At 40.6% G+C, this 23,914-nt stretch overlaps 1 protein-coding gene across 2 annotated transcripts in view; it reads left to right on the forward strand.

The window, feature by feature from the left end:
• The window catches only part of AGPAT5 (1-acylglycerol-3-phosphate O-acyltransferase 5), a 120,199-nt gene extending 98,386 nt beyond the window's left edge, over nt 1–21,813 (forward strand). For both annotated transcript variants that reach the window (XM_043542357.1, XM_007055053.4), the window contains 2 exons: nt 17,553–17,676; nt 19,207–21,813. In XM_043542357.1, the coding sequence (XP_043398292.1) occupies nt 17,553–17,676; nt 19,207–19,432 (350 nt within the window). In that variant the 3' untranslated portion in view covers nt 19,433–21,813. The remainder of the gene's footprint in view (nt 1–17,552; nt 17,677–19,206) is intronic.
• The last annotated feature ends 2,101 nt before the right edge of the window (nt 21,814–23,914 follow it).

Raw genomic sequence — 23,914 nt, forward strand, 5'->3', positions numbered from 1 at the left:
TTCTGCCTCAGGCTGCTCTCCCAGCTGGCAGCACCGCACGGTCACACCTACCCCTGGCTCCCATGGCTCATGAAGCCTGGACAGTAATAAGGAGCAGTTCAACTATAGGCTGAGCAAGTGCAGAATGGTGGTAGAATGTGCTTTTGGACGTTTAAAAGCTTGCTGGCGCTGTTTGCTGACTAGGTCAGACCTCAGCACAACCAACATTCCCATTGTTATTGCTGCTTGCTGTGTGCGCCATAATATCTGTGACAGTAAGGGGGAGACATTTGTGGTGGGGTTGGAGGTTGAAGCAAATCGCCTGACGTCCGATTTTGAGCAGCCAGACACCAGGGCAATTAGAAGAGCACAGCAAGGCACGCCGCACATCAGAGAGGCTTTAAAAACCAGATTCCTGACTGGCCAGTCTTCGGTGTTACAGTTGTGTGTGTTTCTCCTTGATGCAAACCCGCCCCCTTCGTTGATTTTAATTCCCTGTAAGCCAACCACTCTCACCCTTCGAAATAAAGTAACTATTGTTTTGAAACCATGCATTCTTTCCTTATTAATTTTAAAAAAATGAGATAATGGACAAGGTAGCCCGGGTGGGGTGGGGGAGGAGGGAAGGACAAGGCCACATTGCTTATTGTAGCCACACTAAAAATCAAACTGTTTGAATGACAGCCTTCTGTTGCTTGGGCCATTCTCTGGAGTGGAGTGGCTGGGTGCCTGGAGCCTCCCCCTCTGCGTTCTTGGGCATCTGGGTGAGGAGGCTACCATGGAGAGGAGGGTAGGCGGTTATACAGTGGATGCAGCACGGGTCTGTGCTCTTGTTGGCTTTCCTGCAGCTCCAACAGATGCTTCATCATGTCGGTTTGCTCCCCCAACAGACGCTTCATCATGTCCATTTGCTGCCCCATTAGCCTCAGCATTGCGTCCTGCCTCCGCTCTTCACGCTCACTTAATTCTTTCCTGGCCTCTGCCACTGAATGCCTCCATGCATTAAGCTGTGCCCTATCAGTGCAAGAGGACTACATGAGCTCGGAAAACATGTCATCGTGAGTGCGGTTTTTTTTCGCCTTCTAATCTGCGATAACCTCAGGGACGGAGATGTTAGGGGATTCTAGGCTCTACGATTCTGGGGGGACTACATGGTCACCTGTGCTGCTGAGTTTGCCACGCTGACCAAACAGGAAATGAAATTCAAAAGTTCCCGGGGCTTTTCCTGTGTACCTGGCTAGTGCATCAGAGTTCAAAGTGCTGTCCAGAGCGGTCACAATGGAGCACTTCGGGATAGCTCCTGGAGGCCAATCTCGTCGATTTGCATCCGCACTACCCCAAATTCAACCAAGCAAGGTCAATTTTAGTGCTGCTTCCCCCTTGTTGGGGAGAAGTACAGAAGTCTATTTTAAGAGCCCTTTCGGTCGACGGAACAGGGTTGGTTGTGTGGACGCAGTTTTTTTCTTAAATTGACCTAACACAGCTAAATTCGACCTAACCCCGTAGTGTAGACCAGGCCTTAACTATAGCAAAGTTGGTGCAGGGCTCCTTACTGCTGTGGTACTGCATCACAATCCAACCCCAATCACTAAATGAAAGTTCTTCCTATTTGTTGGTTATTCATTGCCTCTTGTGACATGAGTGAGTGGTCTCAGTCAAGTTTCTTGAGGACATCCCTCAAAAGAACTGGTTATTACACAAAATTATCTTTTCCCACACCTCTCAAGTTGGTATCTCCTGGTAAGGGATGAGACAGTTTGGTGGACCAGTTTGGGGAAGCTTGCACTGCTCGTTACCTGTTTATTTTTAATAATCTCTGTTAGACTCCAGTGTTGTCATTGGTACTTCAGTGAACACGAAATTCATATTTATCTCTCTATATACTCTGCCTGGGGTTTTTAACACAAGCAGATGGTATTTATCTGGGATTCGGGATTAAATAAAGTGTGAAGTAGTAGCATCTGACAATGATAAACACTGAATAAAGATAGCAGGTGACATAAAGATAGACTCTGTGTTACAGGAGCCAAAGGAAATCCTGAGAAGTACTGACTGAGCCCTATCACCGTTCCAGACAACATGATCTGAAAAGTTTTGTTTTGTTTTATAGTTACTACAGCATTTTGGTCAATATAACCTGAGAGGATTAAACCAGTTTGACTTTGAGGGAAAATGATGCCTTTCTTATTCCTTAAATTTTTGGTACAATCTAATAAAATGGTAGATAAGTAACCCAGTGAGAATAATTTCCTGGATTTTTCAAAAGCATTTAGATTAAATCCCTCAAAAGATGATTAATGAAGATTGATTTGCTATGGATTAATGGTCAATATCTTGTGAATTAAAAGATGGCTAACAGATAGGAAATAGTCATAGTGAGTGATTACCACCTGATGTAGTGAGGAGGTAATAGTGGGTTAGCCAGAGTGCAGCGTCAATAAAAAGAAATCCGAGATATAGAAAATAATCCTCATCAGGAGCACTGGCCAAATTTTATTTAACCTTTTATGTCTTAAGCTCCAAAGAAAGGTAATAGAGATAGCTAGAGATATGATGTAAGAATCTGAAACTAGATGTACTAACCTGTTAAAGAAAAGAGTGAGGGGGGCTTGAATAGCTAATTGGAATGATGATGGTCATAGTGAGAAATGATAGAGTCACATCACTTCAACCTGTCCCTTAATATAAGAGCAAAGGGACACTTAGCGAAAATTAAAGAACAGTGAATTTAGAGCAGGTGAAGTAAAGAAAACACTACCATTCTTGATGCTGCGTATTGTTGGCATGTGGAATTCAGTACTGCAGAAAGTAATTGACCTGAGTATGTGGCTGGCTTTTGAATATGACTAGATAACGAGATGCCTTGAACAGCCTCTGACTAGGTAAAAGCTAAAATAAAAATACTTCTATTTCGTGGTGTAAACTTTCCATTTGAAAGATGCAGGAGGAATTTTTATTTAAGAAACTTTTAGCTTGAATGACAGGTTTCAGAGTAGCAGCCGTGTTAGTCTGTATCCGCAAAAAGAACAGTACTTGTGGCACCTTAGAGACTACCAAATTTATTAGAGCATAAGCTTTCGTGAGCTACAGCTCACTTCATCGGATGCATAGAATGGAACATATAAGATATATACACACACACACACACACACACACACACACACGTAAGAAGTTACCATACAAACTGTGAAAGGCTAATTAGTTAAGATGAGCTATGATCAGCAGGAGAAAAAGACTTTTGTAGTGATAATCAAGATGGCCCATTTAGACAGTTGACAAGAAGGTGTGAGGATACTTAACTTAAGGAAATAGATTCAATATATGTAATGACCCAGCCACTCCCAGTCTCTAGTCAAACCCAAGTTAATGGTATCTAGTTTGCATATTAATTCAAGCTCAGCAGTTTTTCCTTGGAGTCTGTTTTTGAAGCTTTTCTGTTGCAAAATTGCCACCCTTAGATCTTTTACTGTACTTTTACTTGCAAGTACCTTTGTGAGGTTCTCAAAGTGGTGGACAGCACTACAGTCTGTGACCTGTTAATCATCCAAACAACACTGAATACTCGGAGCACCCTTAATACCTGATACAGGTCTTGCTACTAAAAAGTGGGTGCTGACTATTCCAAACACTACCCTGTTATATTGAAATAAGACCTTCTGTGTGTTAATTGTGAGGTACATTGTCTTCAATCCCCATTTTTAGACAGGCTCGGGCTAGGTTGATCTTGGAGAACAGCATACCACCAGTTATTGAGGCAAACATATTCCCTATTCTAGGTAAAGGAAACTGGTTTGAATGCAATACTGAATTAATGGTAACCTTGTCCTCACAGATCAGGACAGCCCCATTCTTTTTCAGCATTGGCACAACAAAGGTGTTTCATTTGCTCCAGTTAACCTTTATACCTGGATGAGGATCATCACATCCTCAATGCCAATTGTTGCATCCTTGCTTTCAATACAACATTAAGAATATGGGAAACCACGCTGGCAAAGTTGGCATTCCACATAACCATGTTTATTAACTACGTAAAAACAAAAGACCTAGGTACCTATATTCACTGCTGGTCTGAGGGTTCTAATGGCTTCTGCAATTGAAGACGGAGGGCTACTAGAGGGTTCCCAAACTATTTAAAGCATAATAACCAGTTCCTACCTATACTCTACAATATATATCAATATCAGATCCAGATTTCCCCTTTAACCTTGAAGGACTTTGGCAATGTTTGGAACACACTGAACATGACATCACAGGAGGTTGAAATCTGACCTGAAGGAGATCTTATTAATAGAAATAAAATTGAAAATGTATCCTTTTAGCAATAGAATATTGAAAGTTGTGGTATATAAGCCCTGCCTGTTATGGCTACAATTCATGTAAATAAAGCTCTTGTCCAAAGTGCAAGTGTCCTCCTTTAGTTATTTTATAATGTTTTTCACTTTGCAGTTCATACAATCATTAGTCTAGACTGAACCTTTAGACTCAAGCCATTATTAATGGATTTGATCTATAGAGTAAGACATACTACCTCACTGCTTTTTACTGTTTTATAGCCAAAATTAGCAACCAATAAGTAAATCAAACATTAATTCTGAGTGCCAGAGTATCTCTCAAATTCACATCTGTAACCATTTTGAATCCAGTTGACAGAAAACCCTTTCACTGCTGGTTCCAGTGAAAAATGGTGACATTCCATTGCAATGTTGACTGTTGAAAGGCAGCAACCTTGTACAGGGAAGTAGCATTGTGGGGAAGGGGACATTCTGTCTGACAATGCAGGGAACAATTACTTGATTAAAGATAAATCTATCATGAAATTGTTACTCTTAAGGCCAAAGAAAACAGGTAATTAGAAACTTCTGAATTACAGGGTCTCTTCAGGAAATTATATGTAGATTGAGGTTCCCAAGACATGTAGATCTAGACATGGAGGCTCTCAAATAATTAGCTTTTGCTATTCTAAAAAGGTAAGTGGTATACTGTATTTTTCTATAGTGCTATTAGCACAGGAGATCAGACATTTGAAAGGGCTAATGCACACTGTTTAGCTGAAACAAGACAATATTTGACAGAGAACAGTAGTATTTATAGGGCTTTGTTCACTGAGTAAACCCCTTCCATTCTGTCAGACTGAAAATATAAAGTAAATACTCTCTTCTAGTGTAGACACACATTGTGAGAGATTTGAAGCTGATCTGTAATATATGAATACTGTATGTTGGGCAGATTACTGGGATACTTACTGTATGAATATAGGTTTCAGAGTAGCAGCCGTGTTAGTCTGTATTCGCAAAAAAAAAAAAAAGGAGTACTTGTGGCACCTTAGAGACTAACAAATTTATTTGAGCATAAGCTTTCGTGAGCTACAGCCCACTTCATCGGATGCATTCAGCTGTAGCTCACGAAAGCTTATGCTCAAATAAATTTGTTAGTCTCTAAAGTGCCACAAGTACTCCTTTTTTTTTTTGGTATGAATATGCTGGTTTAGCTCAATAGGAGGCTGTTTGGAAAAAACAAGCAGGAAGGAAAAGAATAGCTCAAGATTGCCACCTCTTAGCAATCATCATTCAGGAACAATGCCAGAACCGTTTGCTTGATGTTTCTACCTCTCCTCCAGCAAACCTACAAAACTGATTTTGACCAGCAGCGAAAGGACCCAGGAACACAGAAGAACTCCAGCAAGATTGAAAAGACACACTCCCTGAAGACGGGGTAGTTGTTATTCAGGGGAACCACTCACACACAGGACCCTGTTGGGTGCCTAAAGAAGTCAGGCCTGCCTAGATTATCATCAGAGGATTATGAGCCTTTAGGTAAAATAGATGTGTGTAGACTATTGCTTTAAAATCCTTTTTTCCCAAATGTGTGGCTCCTACTGCAAAACAAAACACATTTGAGAAGGCTGTTTTGTATACTACTGACCACAGACTACCAAAGGGAAGAACTGCGGGTGCCCAAACTCGGTCAGACCTGCAGCATAATAATGGCAGACGCACAGGGTACCTCAGCCCAGGTCCTAATCTAAGAGTGTGAAAACTGCTAAATTCCACCCAAGACAGGTAAAGGCATGAGGCTTCACACCTGGGGGGAGAAGGGGGAGGTGAAGTATGTGCACTCAGAGATCAGTAAGGAGTCAAAGGTGCAGTTAGCTCCATAAACTGTGACAGACATCAGACATGCCCAGAACATCCTGATTTCTTCCATTAATCTGAATGGATTTTCTACAGAAAAGACTACTACAAACTACACCGGGTTCCAACCCAGGGGCCTGTGGATAGCAGCTGTCTACAATGTCTCCTGTATCAGCTGCATGACAGCTACAACTCCCTGAGCTACTTCCCCATGACCTCCCCACAGCACCTTCTTTATCCTCACTGCAGGATCTTCCTCCTGAAGCCTGATCACATTTGTACTCCTCAGTCCTCCAGCAGCATCCCTTCTCACTCCTTGCACGCCCTCTACTAACTGATGAGAGGTCCTTTTTAAATCAGATGTCCTGATTAGTCTGCCTGCCATAATTGATTCTAGTATGTTCTTAATTGGCTCCAGATGTCTTAATTAGCTTGCCTGTCTTAATTGGTTCTAGCAGGTTCCTGATTGCTCTAGCGCAGCCCCTGCTCTGGTCACTCAGGGAACAGAAAATTATTCATCCAGTGGCCAGTATATTTACCTTCTACCAGACTCCTGCACCCACTGGTCTGGGTCTGTCACAAGTCTTAAAGCAACTAAGAGAAAATGTGAATTTTTCAAAGATTCAGTAGCATATAGTGGCCACATCGTTGACAAAGATGGTTTCTGTAAATTCCAAGAAAAAGTTGAAACTATCCTTAAGGCACCTGTAATGCAAAATTTGTCAGTCACACTCCTTTCTGAGGATGGTCAATTATTAGCATAGGTTCCTACCTCATGCAGCAACACTGTTACACCCCCTGAATGAATTGTGACCCAAAGGACAGAAATGGCATTGATCCCTACAGTGTAACGAGGCTTTTGATGAAGCCAAGAGGCTCATATAATTTGAAATGGTTCCTACACACTTAAAGGCATCTTTTTCTATAAAGTTAGCTTGTGACACTTCCTTGTATGGAATAGGAACAGTAAATTCATATGTAATGGAGGATCATACTGAAAAAGCCTATTGTCTTTGCTTCTAGATCTCTAGCCTCAGCAGAATGTAACAGTGCTCGAATTGATAGAGAAGGGCTGAGTTTAGTCTGGGGAGTTTGAAAGTTTCACCAGCATCTCTATAGGAAACAATGTACTTTTGTTACAGATCATCAACAGTTTTTAGTTTTTAGTTTCAGTTTTTAGAAAAGGAATACTGGCAATGACTGCAGCACAGTGACAGAAATGGACATTCTTGAGTGCTCACTGTTCCAATATTACGTTCAATGGTACCAGCCAACCTGGTAATGAAGATTGCTTATCACATCCACCATTAGAAGTGGTAGGAAAGGATAATGAAGTGGAGACACAGAGAGTAAATATGTTCTATATGGCACAAATTGAACCCTTGCCAGTAACAAATGCAATGTGAAATTTAAAATGATCCAGTGCTGGCTAAAGTTCATGACATTATAATGAGTGGATGGCCTCAGGCACACAAATAACTGTGTCCAGTTTTCTTAGCTTGAAAAGAATAGTTAAGTGTATGTCAAGATTGCATAATATGTGACACTAGAGTGGTTATTCCTATTTAGTCAAGGTCTCACAAACTCCAAGAGTTACCCAAAGGACATGTGGGAATTGCAAAAGTGAAAGTCCTAGCCAGGAGTTTTGTGTGCTAGCCTGGGATTGATAGACAAATAGTGAAAATGGCCAAACAGTGTCAGGGTTGTGAGCAAACTCCATACATGCTCCATTGCATCCTTTGGAGCATTCAGCTACCTTGTAGCAACAAGTCCTTACAGACTGTTTGAACCATTTATGGGACATATGTGTTTGGTTGCAATAGATGCTCATTTTAAATGGCATCTGTATGAATTGAGCTAGTTCAGTGGAAGTGTTAAAATTTTTGTTTTCAAGGACAGGAATTCCTGAACAGACTGTAAGTGACAATGGAACTCAGTTCACATACGAAGAGTTCCAGTTGTTTGTCAGAAGAAATGGTATCAAACGTTGTGATGTTGCACTCCATATGTTTTATGGAAATATGCTTATGAGTGTGAATATGGTCTAACTGGAATATGCTTTATGCCAAAGGTCTCTTGTAAGGTATCATAACAAAGGTTATAACCTACTGAATATATTCCTCCTATTTGTATTTATGTATCATTCTTGTATCTGAAGCTAGAAATATGAAGTATAACTCTTAGGTCCTTTTGTAATTATGCAAAGTGTGAGCCATTGACGGTGGTTTAGAATCTTGATGACTCGCATTGACTAGGACAATTGGTTGTAAATGGTTTATTTACTTGCAAGCCTCCCTGGGTACGTGTGGGCCAGCCCATGGGTAATGATGAATGAGGTCTCACAGGACATGTGGCCATGTCACATGATACTGGAATCCATCTTAAATCTGGTACTTTTCCATTTAGAAGGAGGGATGGGGACCCAGAGATACAAAAGATTCCCACCTTGTGCCAAAGCTATAAAAGGGGGTGGAACAGAAGAAAGGGGGCTGCAGTCATGAGAAAGTCCCTGTTTTCCACCTAAGATGCCTGTTGGAACTAACAAGGACTGTACCAGGGGAAAGGATTGGGACCAGACTAGGAAGGAGACTAGTCTGTGAAAGAAGCTTATTGGAACATCTCTGAGGGTGAGATATTATCTGTAATCAGTTTCTTAATGTATTAGACTTAGACTTGTATGTTTTTGCTTTATTTTGCTTGGTGACTTACTCTGTTCTGTCTGTTATTACTTGAAACCACTTAAATCCTACTTTATAAAATCACTTTTATTTATTAATGAACCCAGAGTAAGTGATTAGTACCTGGGGGAGCAAACAACTGTGCATATCTCTCTATCAGTGTTATTGAGCGTGGACAATTTATGAGTTTACCCTGTATAAGCTTTATACAGAGTAAAATGGATTTATTTGGGGTTTGGATCCCATTGGGAATTGGGTGTCTGGGCGTTGGAGATAGGTGACCTGCTGAGCAGTTTTTGGTTAAAGTCTGCATTTTGGGGGCATGGACCAGACCTGTCTGTGTTGAAGCAGGCTAGCATGTCTGGCTCCACAGGGCAGGGTTCTGGAGTCCCAAGCTGGCAGGGGAAACGGGCTCAGAGGTAATTCCAAAATGTCAGGTGACAGTCCCAAGGGCGTCTCTGTGACCGAACCCGTCACACATATCACATTGTATTTTTACCAACCTGCTGCAAAGGAATTAGTGGAAAGATTTATTCAGATGTTCAAGCACGTGATTCATGCTACAACCCTGGATAAAGGTAGCTTTGCAGACAGGTTTGTAGATTTTCCATTGGCCTATAGGAATTCAGTACATGCTACAACTAATCAGGGACCAATCATGTTTATGGGTCATAATTTAAAATCTCACCTACACTTGTTAAAACCTGACCTACAGAAAGACATTTGAAAGAAACTGTGATCCAATGGCCCCAAATAGTCCCACTTGCACACCTTCATGCAGAAGGAAAAAATCTTAGCAATTTCCAAGAATTCATGGAAGCCTAGCGTGATTACATCACATTTCAGTACCCTGTCTTATTGGGTAGAAGTAGCACCAAATATGTAATGGAAAAGACACAAACCAGTTTTTGAGCACAAGTTCAACAGGATATTCTGCACCTGTGATGCCTGTTGAAAATCCTGAGCCTTCAGTACAGCTACAGACAGTGACTTGTGATAGCGCCTGTGAGCCTCATGTCCCTGTTTCTTCTACGAAAAGACCCTAACACTTCAGAGCAGGAAGATGTTGTTGACACAGCTATACCAGAAAGTGCAGTTACTTTCAGAAACTGTTGCTATGCCTATGAGACTTTATTTAGAAAGAAGCCTTTAATCGATTACCTCTCAAACTTAATTTGTAGCATGTGTATTAGTAGTTTATATAGTAATACATTTATAATTATTTGTATGTCATTTCATGCAAAGGGGGGAAGACTATAGAAATTGTAATAGAAATTGGGTAGTATTTCTTTAAATAGTTTGGGAAACCTGTAGTGGGTCACCCCTTCTATTGCAGAAGCCACCAGAACCCAGTCACAGCAGCAGTGTACATAGGTAGCTTGGTTGTGTATATTTGTACATAGTCAGTAAACAGTTATTTGGAATCCATCTGTGACCGTACGATTCCACAAAAAAACTTATTTCTGGGGAGCGAAGAGGTTGAGGCTTTTCATATCCATCATTCAGTGGAAGTTTTATATTTATATAAGTAGTGTTTTTGTGTTTGAGGGCGTTTGGTTTTTGCTTTGCAGTTCATCTTTTATGGACTCGTCTGTGCCTTCCTCGATACAGAAGACTGAAAATGTTAATCTGTTTTGAAAGTACGGCATTAATATATAAAAAGTGGTGGAATTTTACTGGAGGCTTAGCTTGTGAAATACCATTGACTAAGATATTTGTTTGAGACTGAAATACATTTGAGATTTGATTGTCCCTTGGAGACTATCAGTGACATTTTTAAGAATCCAAATAATACATTATAACTCTCTATGCTACATTACCATGAATTCTTTCTTGTATATGGGGCTTGGAATTTCACTAATGGATTTAACATTCTTGCCTTAAAACATTGTAAATTGCCATATTTTCCTTCTTCTTGCTTTGATTGGTCATTAGTATCATTATAAGAGTTTTATGCTCTTAGATCTTAACTTGCTGCTAAGTCATTTTGTGAGACTGAAAACTTTTATTAGCAAGTTATCTCCCATACGAGAGTCAGTCCACTTTGGTCCCATGTGAATTATTAATGTTCATTTAACACGTATTATACTTGGTTCTTGATTTATAATCATAACTAAAGTTGTCCCTAATCAAAAGTTTGATACAGTGCATGATTCTCAATTATATTATATCTTTTGCAGGAAAGTTCAGACTTTTTTGTTCCTCCTGTTTATTGTAACAGATTCCGGCGAGAGCCGGGATTTGCAAAGCCTGTCAAATGTTGGCTTTTAGGGCCAACAACCCTAAAGTTGAATTTAATTTGTGCATAATAAATTGCTACAATAAGCTTTCTTAGCTTAATTACAAAAGCCTTTTGGGAGTTAAACTGATGTGAAATTAAGGGTCATGGGACTACCACAAACTTCTGGAGGTTATAGTGATAAAATCCATCTGTTTCTTCTCAAAAGCGGCAGCTCAATAAATTGTTCTTATCCACTGGTGTACGTAAGTGGTTGCAGTTGCACTGTGTGTCTAAAAAATAAAAAAATGGATTAGTCACATTAAACCCTAATATGAATTGCATAATAAAAATAGCTCAAGTAGCTGGCATGATTGCTTGCATTTGAGCATTTTGTATAGATGTACTGGAGAGCACAGTTTAAAAATGATCCTGCGGCTAAGAGCAAGGGGATTGGGGTGGGGAGGGAAAAGGATCTTTTAACACTTGTAGCTACAGATAAGAAAGTAGCACAGCAGCCTTGGATGCAGGCCAATCTGGCCATCCAGCTGCAAGGGTGAGTTTGGTGCAGATATGAGGAAAGGGATTAGGTTTACATAGTGAGGAAACCTGGATGGGTAGGAAGGTTTAGGACTTTGGTTTAGGTGAGTTAAACTTATGCTGTGCTGAAAAGCTAGAGGAGGAAGTAAGGCTACACATGCATTGGCATTTGCTGGAGAGAGGCAGCATCAGTGCTCAGATACATGGAATTTCTTTGCCATGAAAGAAGCGTTTCGTTTTAAGTTTGATTAAAATTGTTTTTGAGTAGCAAATCTTGAGGAATCAAATCCTCCTTTGTTTAGCTGTATGGATAAAACTGCAGAAACTTTGAAACATTTTTTCAGTTTGCGTTTATTGATCTACATATGTTCTATTCCCTTTTGTTAGCAGTACTGTAATGAGGTAATGTAGTCCTTTGCTATTTTACAATGACATTGGGAGCTAATCAATATTCTTCTACAGAGTTTGATAATAGTTGTAAAAATACCATATGGCTGTTAACAATGCTATTTTAGACTGGTTGGGGTTTTGTTTGTTTTTACTTAATTGTGTATAAATAAATGTCAGGGAAGAGCTATTTGTTCCTTTATAGAATAAAGTCATAAAATAAAACTTGAAATAAATGTACACCGTAAAAGTTCCACCATACTCCAGAACAATATTTTAAATATCTTTTAAAGGTAAATGGATACATTTGTATTTAGCAGCAGTTCTCAAACTTCAGGAACCCAAAGACCCCCATTTTGATTTAAAATTTTTCGGGGACCCACCAGCCCCCCTGCTCAGGCCCCGCCCCCACTTCACCTCTTCCCCCAAGGCCCCACCCCCGTCCCACCTCTTCCCACCCCCTCTCACTCTATCCCCCCTCCCTCCATCACTAACTCTCCCCACCTCACTCACTTTCACTAGGATGGGATAAGGGGTTGAGGTACAGGAGGGGGTGCAGGGTGCAGGCTCTGGAAGGGAGTTTGGGTGTGGGAGGAGGTGCGGGGTGTGAGCTCTGGGAGAGAGTTTGGGTGCGGGCTGTGGGAGGGAGTTTGGGTGCATGATGGGGTGCGGGCAGAGGGTTAGGGTACAGCAGGGGGTTCGGGGTGCAGGCTCTGACTGGGCAGCACTTACCTCAGGCATCCCCAGAGGCCACAGGGACGTGCCGGCCGCTTCCGGGAGTAGCGCGGTGCCAGGGCAGGTAGGAAGCCTGCCTTAGCCCTGCTGTGCCGCCAGACTTTTAGTACCTAAAATCTCCCTGTTTGGCTTCAGTAGATAGAAGGAGGCAGAGGAGTTGATCAGCAGGGACCACAGACCCCCTGGAGTACCCTCAGGGGCCTGGGGACCCCAATTTGAAAAATTCTGGTGTATATGGTAAAATGCTGCCTAAAATCAAGTAGAAAAAAGACTCGATAAGACAGCTTCCAACCATTTGTTTCCTATTTTTGCATATTTTAGAAAGTTCCATGTTAAGGCTTCTCTCCCTTGCCCAAAGGATGAGTTGTGCCCTAATGAAAGTTAGTAATTAGTATTTATTAAGACACAGATAATGCCCCTTTGGTTTTAAAATATGAATTGTGCACTCTTAGGCATCCCCACTCCATTAGTTTCAGGATTAGAATCTATGGTATGGATCTCTCATTTGTTTTGTTAAAGTATTTCAGAATCTTAAATGTGTGAAAATTGAAATACTTGGAAACTGTTTTCCTCTAAAGAGACAGTCTGTGCCACCTTCTAAAGATTTTGTCCTGTATCACATCTTCCCGCATATTACCACATAATAGATACTGGTGTGGTCGTGCAAGAATCAGGATGGGTTTCAGCTTTGACAAGCTATGATGTGGTGCATATGTCTCTGACTCTTTGGTCAAGTTTTAATTATTCCTCAACATAGCCCATATCTTGCATGACTGCACTGTTCACTAAGTAAAATTACAGCCACTTATTATATGCACCGTGGCCATCTGTTTTCCATCTGTTGTCTGTCTATAATATATAAAGGCATTTTTGGACCCTTTTCAAGGTTTAACATTGTCCAAATGTGGAGGTACTGCCACCTTCCCCAAAAATGCAGCATCAGGATGAGAAAGTGTGTTAAGGGTTTCTGTTGGTGGGACACCATGGTCACTACCTTTTAAACTTACATTTTCATCATTATTCATAAACACAAAGTGATATTATCAACAAAAAATCCAATACAGGATGTAAGATCCATTAGTATGTAACCGTTTAAACAGTTTAGCTGAGGTAACAGCTTCCAATAGGCTGTTCAGATAATAAAGAGTTCTATTCATAATTGGCTCAGTATTTGCATAGTGAACTGCTCTAAGCATAAATATGAGGTGAAAAAAAAAGAAGCAACAATCAAGCAATATAATGCTCTCTATAAAAACAGAAAAATGAAGAGGTATCAGAGGATCTGCCTTCTAACCAGGGGGGTGAAATAACTCCAGGTGACTATATTTTAAAACAAGTTTACCATCACTGAGATTATATTGATTATCAGATAGTGTAAAACATAAGTATACCCTGTGCTCTATCAAGAACACAGAGAAGCCAAGATTCACTGCCTACAACTAGCATCACCTACAACTTGTCTCTGGTGATGCCAGTATAAAAGAGTCATAGAATCATCATAGAATCATAGAATATCAAGCTTGGAAGGGACCTCAGGAGGTCATCTGGTCCAACCCCCTGCTCAAAGCAGGACCAATCCCCAACTAAATCATCCCAGCCAGGGCTTTGTCAAGCCTGACCTTAAAAACTTCTAAGGAAGGAGATTCCACCACCTCCCTAGGTAACGCATTCCAGTGTTTCACCACCCTCCTAGTGAAAAAGTTTTTCCTAATATCCAACCTAAACCTCCCCCACTGCAACTTGAGACTATTACTCCTCGTTCTGTCATCTGCTACCACTGAGAATAGTCTAGATCCATCCTCTTTGGAACCCCCTTTCAGGTAGTTGAAAGCAGCTATCAAATCCCCCCTTATTCTTCTCTTCCGCAGACCAAACAATCCCAGTTCCCTCAGCCTCTCCTCGTAAATCATGTGTTCCAGTCCCCTAATCATTTTTGTTGCCCTCCGCTGGACACTTTCCAGTTTTTCCACATCCTTCTTGTAGTCTGGGGCCCAAAACTGGACATAGTACTCCAGATGAGGCCTCACCAATGTCGAATAGAGGGGAACGATCACGTCCCTCGATCTGCTGGCAATGCCCCTACTTATACACCCCAAAATGCCATTGGCCTTCTTGGCAACAAGGGCACACTGTTGACTCATATCCAGCTTCTTGTCCACTGTAACCCCTAGGTCCTTTTCTGCAGACCTGCTGCCTAGCCATTCGGTCCCGAGTCTGTAGAGGTGCATGGGATTCTTCTGTCCTAAGTGCAGGACTCTGCACTTGTCCTTGTTGAACCTCATCAGATTTCTTTTGGCCCAATATTCTAATTTGTCTAGAGTTCTCTGTATCCTATCCCTTCCCTCCAGCATATCTACCACTCCTCCCAGTTTAGTGTCATCTGCAAACTTGCTGAGGGTGCAATCCACACCATTCTCCAGATCATTAATGAAGATATTGAACAAAACCAGCCCGAGGACCGACCCTTGGGGCACTCTACTTGATACCAGCTGCCAACTAGACATGGAGCCATTGATCACTACCCGCTGAGCCCGACAGTCTAGCCAGCTTTCTATCCACCTTATCGTCCATTCATCCAGCCCATACTTCTATAACTTGCTGACAAGAATACTGTGGGAGACCGTGTCAAAAGCTTTGCTAAAGTCAAGGAACAACACGTCCACTGCTTTCCCCTCATCCACAAAGCCAGTTATCTCATCATAGAAGGCAATTAGATTAGTCAGGCATGACTTTCCCTTGGTGAATCCATGCTGACTGTTCCTGATCACTTTCCTCTCCTCTAAGTGCTTCAGAATTGATTCCTTGAGGACCTGCTCCATGATTTTTCCAGGGACTGAGGTGAGGCTGACTGGCCTGTAGTTCTCCAGATCCTCCTCCTTCCCTTTTTTAAAGATGGGCACTACATTAGCCTTTTTCCAGTCTTCCGGGACCTCCCCCGATCGCTATGAGTTTTCAAAGATAATGGCCAATGGCTCTGCAATCACATCCGCCAACTCCTTTAGCACTCTCGGATGCAGCGCATCCGGCCCCATGGACTTGTGCTCGTCCAGCTTTTCTAAATAGTCCCGAACCACTTCTTTCTTCAGAGAGGGCTGGTCATCTCCTCCCCATGCTGTGCTGCCCAGTGCAGTAGTCTGGGAGCTGACCTTGTTCGTGAAGACAGAGGCAAAAAAAGCATTGAGTACATTAGCTTTTTCCACATCCTCTGTCACTAGCTTGCCTCCCTCATTCAGTAAGATGCCCACACTTCCCTTGACTTTCTTCTTGTTGCTAACATACCTGAAGAAACCCTTCTTGTTACTCTTAACATCTCTTGCGAGCTGCATCTCCAGATGTGATTTGGCCTTCCTGATTTCACTCCTGCATGCCCGAGCAATATTTTTATACTCTTCCCTGGTCATTTGTCCAGTCTTCCACTTCTTGTAAGCTTTTTTTTTGTGTTTAAGATCAGCAAGGATTTCACTGTTAAGCCAAGCTTGTCGCCTGCCATATTTACTGTTCTTTCTACACATCGGGATGGTTTGTCCCTGTAACCTCAATAAGGATTCTTTAAAATACAGCCAGCTCTCCTGGACTCCTTTCCCCCTCATGTTATTGTCCCAGGGGATCCTGCACATCAGATCCCTGAGGTTGTCAAAATCTGCTTTTCTGAAGTCCAGGGTCTGTATTCTACTGCTCTCCTTTCTTCCCTGTGTCAGGATTCTGAACTCGACCATCTCATGGTCACTGCCTCCCAGGTTCCCATCCACTTTTGCTTCCCCTACTAATTCTTCCCGGTTTGTGAGCAGTAGGTCAAGAAAAGCTCTGCCCCAGTTGGTTCCTCCAGCACTTGCACCAGGAAATTGGCCCCTACACAGTGCTTTGTATATCTCAGACAGCCAAGTTAACTAAAGGAAAAAAATACCCAAGTCCTGTGTAGTTCACTTTCCTTTAACAAACTATGATGACTGTGTTCTGACATTAGGCTGTAACTTATTGATTTAGGATGCATAACAAGCCAGTCAGGCTATTTCCCCAGAATCTTTTTGAAGTATTTTGGTTCAATGTATGTTAAGTAAATGAAATACCTGATCTGGGAGTAAAAGATACTATCAATCCTACACAGTCCATTCCAGTTAAGAATAGGTTGGAATTTTCGCTCACTTTACACTGTTCTATCAGGAATGACTTGATATTGAAGTCAGTAGCATTGTACAATGTAAAAGAAGTATGCAATCCCAATCAAACCCCATTACTATTGGCAATTAATGGAAGACAGAAGTGTATGTTTTGAGGACTGCATTTGATTTTTAGCTATTACACACTTAAATTATAGGTTATTTCAATTCTAACCCACATCCTCTTAGAGATGGCCAGGGAAGTTACAGTAATTTGAATTTTGTTATACAATATTTCAGGCTAGGAGCTATTTTAAAAAAAAAAACTAACTTTTGATTTTAAAAGGGACAAGACATGGGTATTAGATTTTAAGCAGTTTAAACCAAAATCTAAAAATCGTAGACTGGATAATTTTATGACCAATAACATGTAATAAAATATGCTGAAACAGAGACACATTACAGAACATCTGCTGATTGCTACTGGGATCTGGAAGGAACTTTCTCCATGTTGTACAATTGGGTTGATGGATTGTTGGAGGGTTTTCCACACTGGATAAGATAATGGATAAAATTTTCAGAAGCACCTGGGTCACTTAGCAGCCTAAATCCCCCCCCCAGTGACTTAGGTGCTTTTGAAAATGGTACTTAGGTTCCAAAGTCACTTAGACATTTTGAACATTTTGCTCTATATCTGTCTCTATTATTTAGTATTTATTTGGGGAACGTTTTTTCTACCATGTAAAAAGTACTTACTAGACTCGATTGTGTTTTTTTTGTTTGTTAGAGTTTCTGTGTAAGGAATGCCCAAAAGTTCATATTTACCTTGATCGGATCGAATTGAAAGATATTCCAGAAGAACAGATGTATATGAGAAGATGGCTTCATGAACGCTTTGAAGTAAAGGATAAGTGAGTAGCGATAGTCATGTCACATCTGAGATTTAAGATTTGATATGCTTCAGAGTTACTTATTTTTAGTATTAACACAATGAGCAGTCTTAGACCTTCTAAACATTTCCATGGACCAGATCACGCACTCTGCTAAGAATCCCATGGTAGGGGTCTGCTGGAAGCAAACTCTTAAGTTTGTTTTTCCACAGTTTTCCCCCAAATTGTTCCAACGATGGGGGTAAATGGCGTTTCCCACATTGGAATGTTTTATGGGGGGGGCACACACACAGTGGATCCACATGAGGGTCTGGCATACTTGCAGAGGTCTGTGCCTCCACATGAGCTCAAATTCCCTTCCAGTTCTCTCTTGTTCCCATGCAGCATGGTTCAGCAGGAACTGGCCTGCCAGAGTTTCCTCAGTTGGCAGCTGCTCCTAGGTATAAATAGGTGATTACTAATTCCTAACCGTCTATATACCTGCATACATCCCGTAAGTGAAAGGCTGCCACTTGTGACTCAACGGGTTCTGTAGGGATATATACCATTTCAAAGTCACAAGGCTATAATTGTCCCTGGTATAACTTCATTGAGGTCAATGAATAGATTAGATTAATTTGATCTTTGAGCCCATGTGTAAGGCAACTATAGATCTAGGCATCTATATATGGCCCTCATCACCACAGTATCTGAGCATCTCACAACCATTAATACACTTTCTCTTCACCGCACTCCTGTGAGGTAGAAATGTACTATTATCCCTATTGTGCAGATGCAGAACTGAGTCACAGGCAGAGGAAGTGACTTGTGCAGGGTTACACAGGAAGTGTGTGGAGGCAGGAACTGAATGGAGGTCTCTAGTCCCAGTTCGGTGCCCTTTTCACTAGATCATCCCCTACCTAGATACATTACTGCTTGGCATGTGAATTTTAGGGATATGAAACATTCAGTATTTTCAGAATTTAGTTACATGCTAAAATATTACTCTCCAAACACAGTAGAAGGAAACTGTTTTTGTTGCTGAGCCAATAAAGCAATATCCACTGTAGACATTTTGACTTCAACATGTAAGAATAAAATGTTGGTGTTTATTTCCAAAACCCTTTGAGTCTCCTGAGACTTCATTATCTTCCTGTTTTGTTACATGCGGACACTTTTCCTTTTGTTCACAGAGTTGCTTTTGTTATTGACAAGAAAATATTATTTTATTTAATATTTATTTTACAGGATTGGGGACTTGTTTTGCTAGGGACTGAGTAAATATAAATGTAGACACAATAATATACATTGAAAAGAATTGTTTTTAGGATTAGCATGGGATGACAGGAAAAATCATTTGTGTTCTTTTAAGGGATTAAGTTTGAGCACGCAGGTACAGAACATAACTTTAATTGATTGACAATATACTTACAGTATGTTGTCTGTTCTTACCAAACCATTGCCATATGCACTGCTAAATATTTGATAGGTAATATAGGATAAGATATAAAATTATTAGATGAAAGAAAATTGCTTTAAGCATGAACTAACACATAAATTTGTCTCTCACAGATTACTAATAGAGTTTTATGATGCAAAGGATTCTAAAAGAAGAAACAAGTTCCCAGGGAAATGTGTTCATTCCAGACTAAGCCTCAAGAAAACTTTACCATCCTTGCTGTTTCTAGGTGGCCTGACTGCTAGTATGCTTCTGACAGAATCTGGAAGGAAACTTTATGTAAAAACATGGATATATGGGACTTTAATTGGCTACTTATGGGTTAGTGTTAAAGCATAAGTAGATGCTGGTCTCTAATGAGAGAAATGTGCTCTCTTGTCTTGCACATTGCACCAAACTTTTTCCTGAATTTGTAAAGAAATGTAAATAAAGCCTTATTGATTGAACATTGGATAAATTGGAATTTGTGACTTACACCTGTGTGTGGTTGGTCTGGGGAAAATATACTTAGTTTTACAAATTTGCTACTGATTTTGCTGTAAAAATGACAGATAAACTGAGTTTTGTTACACATTGCTTTCCCCATGAACGAACATCCATCTGTATCTGCTGAAGATTAGTGGAAGTATGTCGTTATAGATACATAACTAAAGTGGACCAGTGAATGTATTTACTAACATTAATTTAGGGGATATATATATTCTTCTACTACTATTATTCATGTTTAGTTTTTGTTACTTTTCAATTCATTGCAGCAACTCAGTTATATCTATTCTAGCTGCATTACAGCTAACAGCAAAGCTAATGTTCTTCAGGATCTTGCTTTTCAGTTTTATCTAAATATGTTCCTCAGAAGCTGATCAAATAAATTCGTAAATCATGACATGTTATGCAAGGTAGGGAAAAAGTTCCTAAGAATTGTTGTTCATCGGGAAGAAGTTTTATTTATCTAGTGCATGATCTTTTGATTGCATTGCACTATTACCTGATTTAATTATTTTACATATGCAAAACATTTAATTATAATTAATATTATTGAACCAACAGCTTATTTTGTGCACCCTGTGTTTGTGCAGAAGAGAATATGTGCAGTATAATGAAATGTTAAGTTTAATTGTGGCCTAACCAGATTGTAGCCTACCTTATGTCTAAATCGTCAATAGTTTGTTGAAGATTCAGCTCAGCTAATAGAACTGTAGAGTGTATGTGCCATACACGGTATGAACATTCAGAAGTTTCCTGTTACCTCATCATTATCTCTAAGCAAATTGATGTAATCTGTATAATACATAGTAATACTATTACTTCAGCAGGAGTGTATATTATGGTAACAAGGAACTTTCAGATGTTCCTACTAAACTTAAAGCATGTGCCTTTGTCTGGTAATCTATGATTTAGCCTGATATTCATTGTCAAGAAATCATTTAGTGTTATAATATTACATTAGACTTTCACAGCATCCTAGTTGATGTACACTTCAGATGGATTGAAGATTTTGGTGTGGATACATGTGGTTTGCACGGTAGAATAATTGTGAAAGAAATGCATATCTGACCAGTATTTCACCTGCTTGAAAATACACATTTTGAAAACCCCTTGTGGTCAGCAAGCCTATGGTTCCCATGGCTATTGTATCTGTGTGTTACGTGGGGAAATTCCATTTCCTCTTGTCCAGGAAATAGGCTGTCTGCACGAGGGTTCAGATAGAGAAGAGGATCCTGTATTATCTTCTTCTATTAGGAAATCAGACTCCCAGCATCACAAGACCTAGAGTATGCTTTTATCTCACTTCTCCAAGCTTTAAATGTGCATCTCTTATTAGCTTTAATGGCATTTACATTGCATAAGCTCCTTATGCATTAAAATAATAATATACATCTTGAAATTATCATTGTTCTCAACTTCCATCATAGTCAGAATAATTGAACAAGTGCTTGCTTTTAATACATATTTTTTAAAAAAATTTATAGAAGAATATTTACAAATCACCTTAAAAATGATCCAGTACAATTTTCAGTTTGCAATTCTGTATCCAAAATATAATGGATTTTGTCACTAGACATATTTGTATCATTCATTTATGCAGGAGGTGTTGATGAACCATCTTAAAACAATGCCAGGGAACAATGTTTAGAATAGTATTGTTGTGAGGCTCTGAAACCATGGAAAAATAAGCCATTTTATGTAATAGGCAAACGTGCTTCCCATGTGCGTCGTACAGCTTGTGCTGTTCTCAACAGAATGGCCAATGGATACAATCAGAACGCAGTGTTCTCCTGTTAATCTGACTTTGACGTATGAAATGTAAATTTACAATGAATCCTCACTGTGTCATGATTTTATGTAACAGTCCAAAAGTTAAGAATAACACTTAACTGTACAACAAAAATAAATGCAAACTGCTTAACTCACTTGTAGCAGAATTACTGCTGTTTTGGAGGTCCTAATGACTACAATTTTGGCTCTCTCGTGTTAAACTATCTAGAATATAATTGATTCAGTGAAACAAAGCAACTGGCCTGTTTATTTTGAATGTCATTCTCCTGGCTACTCTTACACAATTTTTTTCCTCACAATTAATTTATACTTGTTATGAATTTGCTCATGCATTGGGTGTTCGGAGCATTGTATGCGATTTCTTAATATGCACTGGTGTCAACTTGAAATATTTCTTTATTAAAAAGGAAAGAGCCAGATGCTCATTCAACTTTTTTGCTGTTCCTACTCTTATTTGGAGTAATTTTTTAAGCTTTTATGTTTGTAACTGTTTACAGCTGAATTATTCTTTACAAAAACAGTCAACATGCATGATTCTAACACTCTTCAGTAAAAAGGTTTGTGTGAACAAAAGTCAAATAAAAATGCACTTGTCTTTCTTTTCTGTGCTGCTAAAAATTTTCAGAAGCTTGGAATGTTTTATAAATGCCCATGTTCAGGACTAAGGAGATGGCTAGACAGTGATAGTAGCTTCGCAACTGACAATGCCTGCAGGATTTCGTTTTTAGTATTATTAATCATGTTTATTATGGCAGTGCCTAAGGACCAACAAAGAGTGGGGTGCTGTACAGAGTAGTTGACAATCCCTCCCCCTCCCCCCCCCCCGCAGTCTAAATAGGCCAGGCAGACGGAGAGTGGGGGGCAGGGAGGAATAACGTGCAAAGCAGTGTGATGGCACAAGCATGATGGCACAGTGCCATGACTTTTTTGTGAGGGGAGGGGAGTTAGTTAGGAGGGGATAAGCTAACAGGAAAGGAAGATGAGTGAGTACGACAGGGCAGGAGAAGGGGAGGCAGTTGTGGAGTGAAGCTGAGATGAGGAGACGGGGAGAGGCAGGTTTGGAGCAAACAGCCAATTAGCACCGAGCAGAGGAAGTCCAGTCAAAACTGGAGAAAGTTCTCTGTGTCCACAAGCCTCTGCTTCAGGTGCTTCTGTAACTGCTCCTCCAGACAAGTCTCTGGTTGGCTCCTCTGTGGAGTTCTTTTTCACCAAGGCCACGGTGGGAGTGGGGGAGTGGAGAAGGGAGGTACCATCTGTGTCCTTGTGCCCCCAGAGTTGGGAAGGAGCCTTCCTTGCAACATTCTTCAGCTCTGCAAAGCTCAAAAGATATGATTGCTCTCTATAAATGCATCAGAGGGATAAATAGCAGAGAGGGAGAGGAGTTTTTTAAGCACCAATGTGGACACAAGAACAAATGGATATACAGTCCCATCAACAAGTTTAGGCTTGAAATTAGACAAATGTTTCTAACCATCAGAGAAGTGAACTTCTGGAACAGTCTTCCAAGGCAAGCAGTGAGGGCAAAAAACCTAACTGGTTTCAAGATTGAGCTGGATACATTTGTGAAGGGGGTGGTATGGTGAGACTGCCTATAATGACGTGTATCCAAGCTGCAATTGCTAGTAGCAAATATCCCCAGTGGGCTGGAGATTGGATACTAGATGGGGAGGGCTCTGAGTTACTATGGAGAATTCTTTCCCAGATGTCTGGCTGATGGGTCTTGCGAAAATGATCAAGGTCCAACTGACTACCATACTTGGAGTCAGGAAGGAATTTTCTCTAAGGTCAGATGGTCAGAGACCCTGGGTTTTTTTCCCCTTCCTCTGCAGTATTGGGCACAGGCCACTTGCAGGTTTAAATGAGAATAAATGGTGAATTCTCTGTAACTTGACATCTTTAAATCATGATTTGAGGACTTCAATAACTCAGCCAGAGGTTAGAGGTCTATTACAGGAGTGGGAGGTGAAGTTCTGTGTCCTGCAATGTGCAGGTCAGACTAGATCATGATTGTCCCTTCTATATGAAAGCTTGTCTCTCACAAACAGAAGATGGTCCAATAAAAGATACTACCTCACCCACCTTGTCTCTTAGTTTAGTATGTTCAGTACTACTAGATTTTGTGGATAGTCGTGTATTTTAGGTGTCTGTGTGCCAACGGTAAGGAACGGAAGTGGAAGTTTTGTGGGGCTTGTTTATTTTGGTGAAAAATAAATAATGGAAGGTGATTTAATTTTAATTTTTAATTTTATTTTAATTTTTTTTCTCACACAGAGAAGGAATCCCCTAGTCTGGGGACTGTAGGATTAACCATGCCCACAAAGGCCATAGAAACAGCTAATAGACTACAGATCTTATCACCTCCCAGCCTTCTGCCTTATAAGCCTGGGAACTGCAGCACAGCCTTTCATAGAATCATAGAATATCAGGGTTGGACGGGACCTCAGGAGATCATCTAGTCCAACCCCCTGCTCAAAGCAGGACCGATCCCCGACTAAATCAGTCCCCAACTTTGCGTGCTACGGCTGTGCTACATTGAACAGATCT

The sequence above is a fragment of the Chelonia mydas genome, chromosome 3, assembly GCF_015237465.2.
Source record: "Chelonia mydas isolate rCheMyd1 chromosome 3, rCheMyd1.pri.v2, whole genome shotgun sequence".
In the NCBI taxonomy this organism is placed as follows: Eukaryota; Metazoa; Chordata; order Testudines; family Cheloniidae; genus Chelonia; species Chelonia mydas.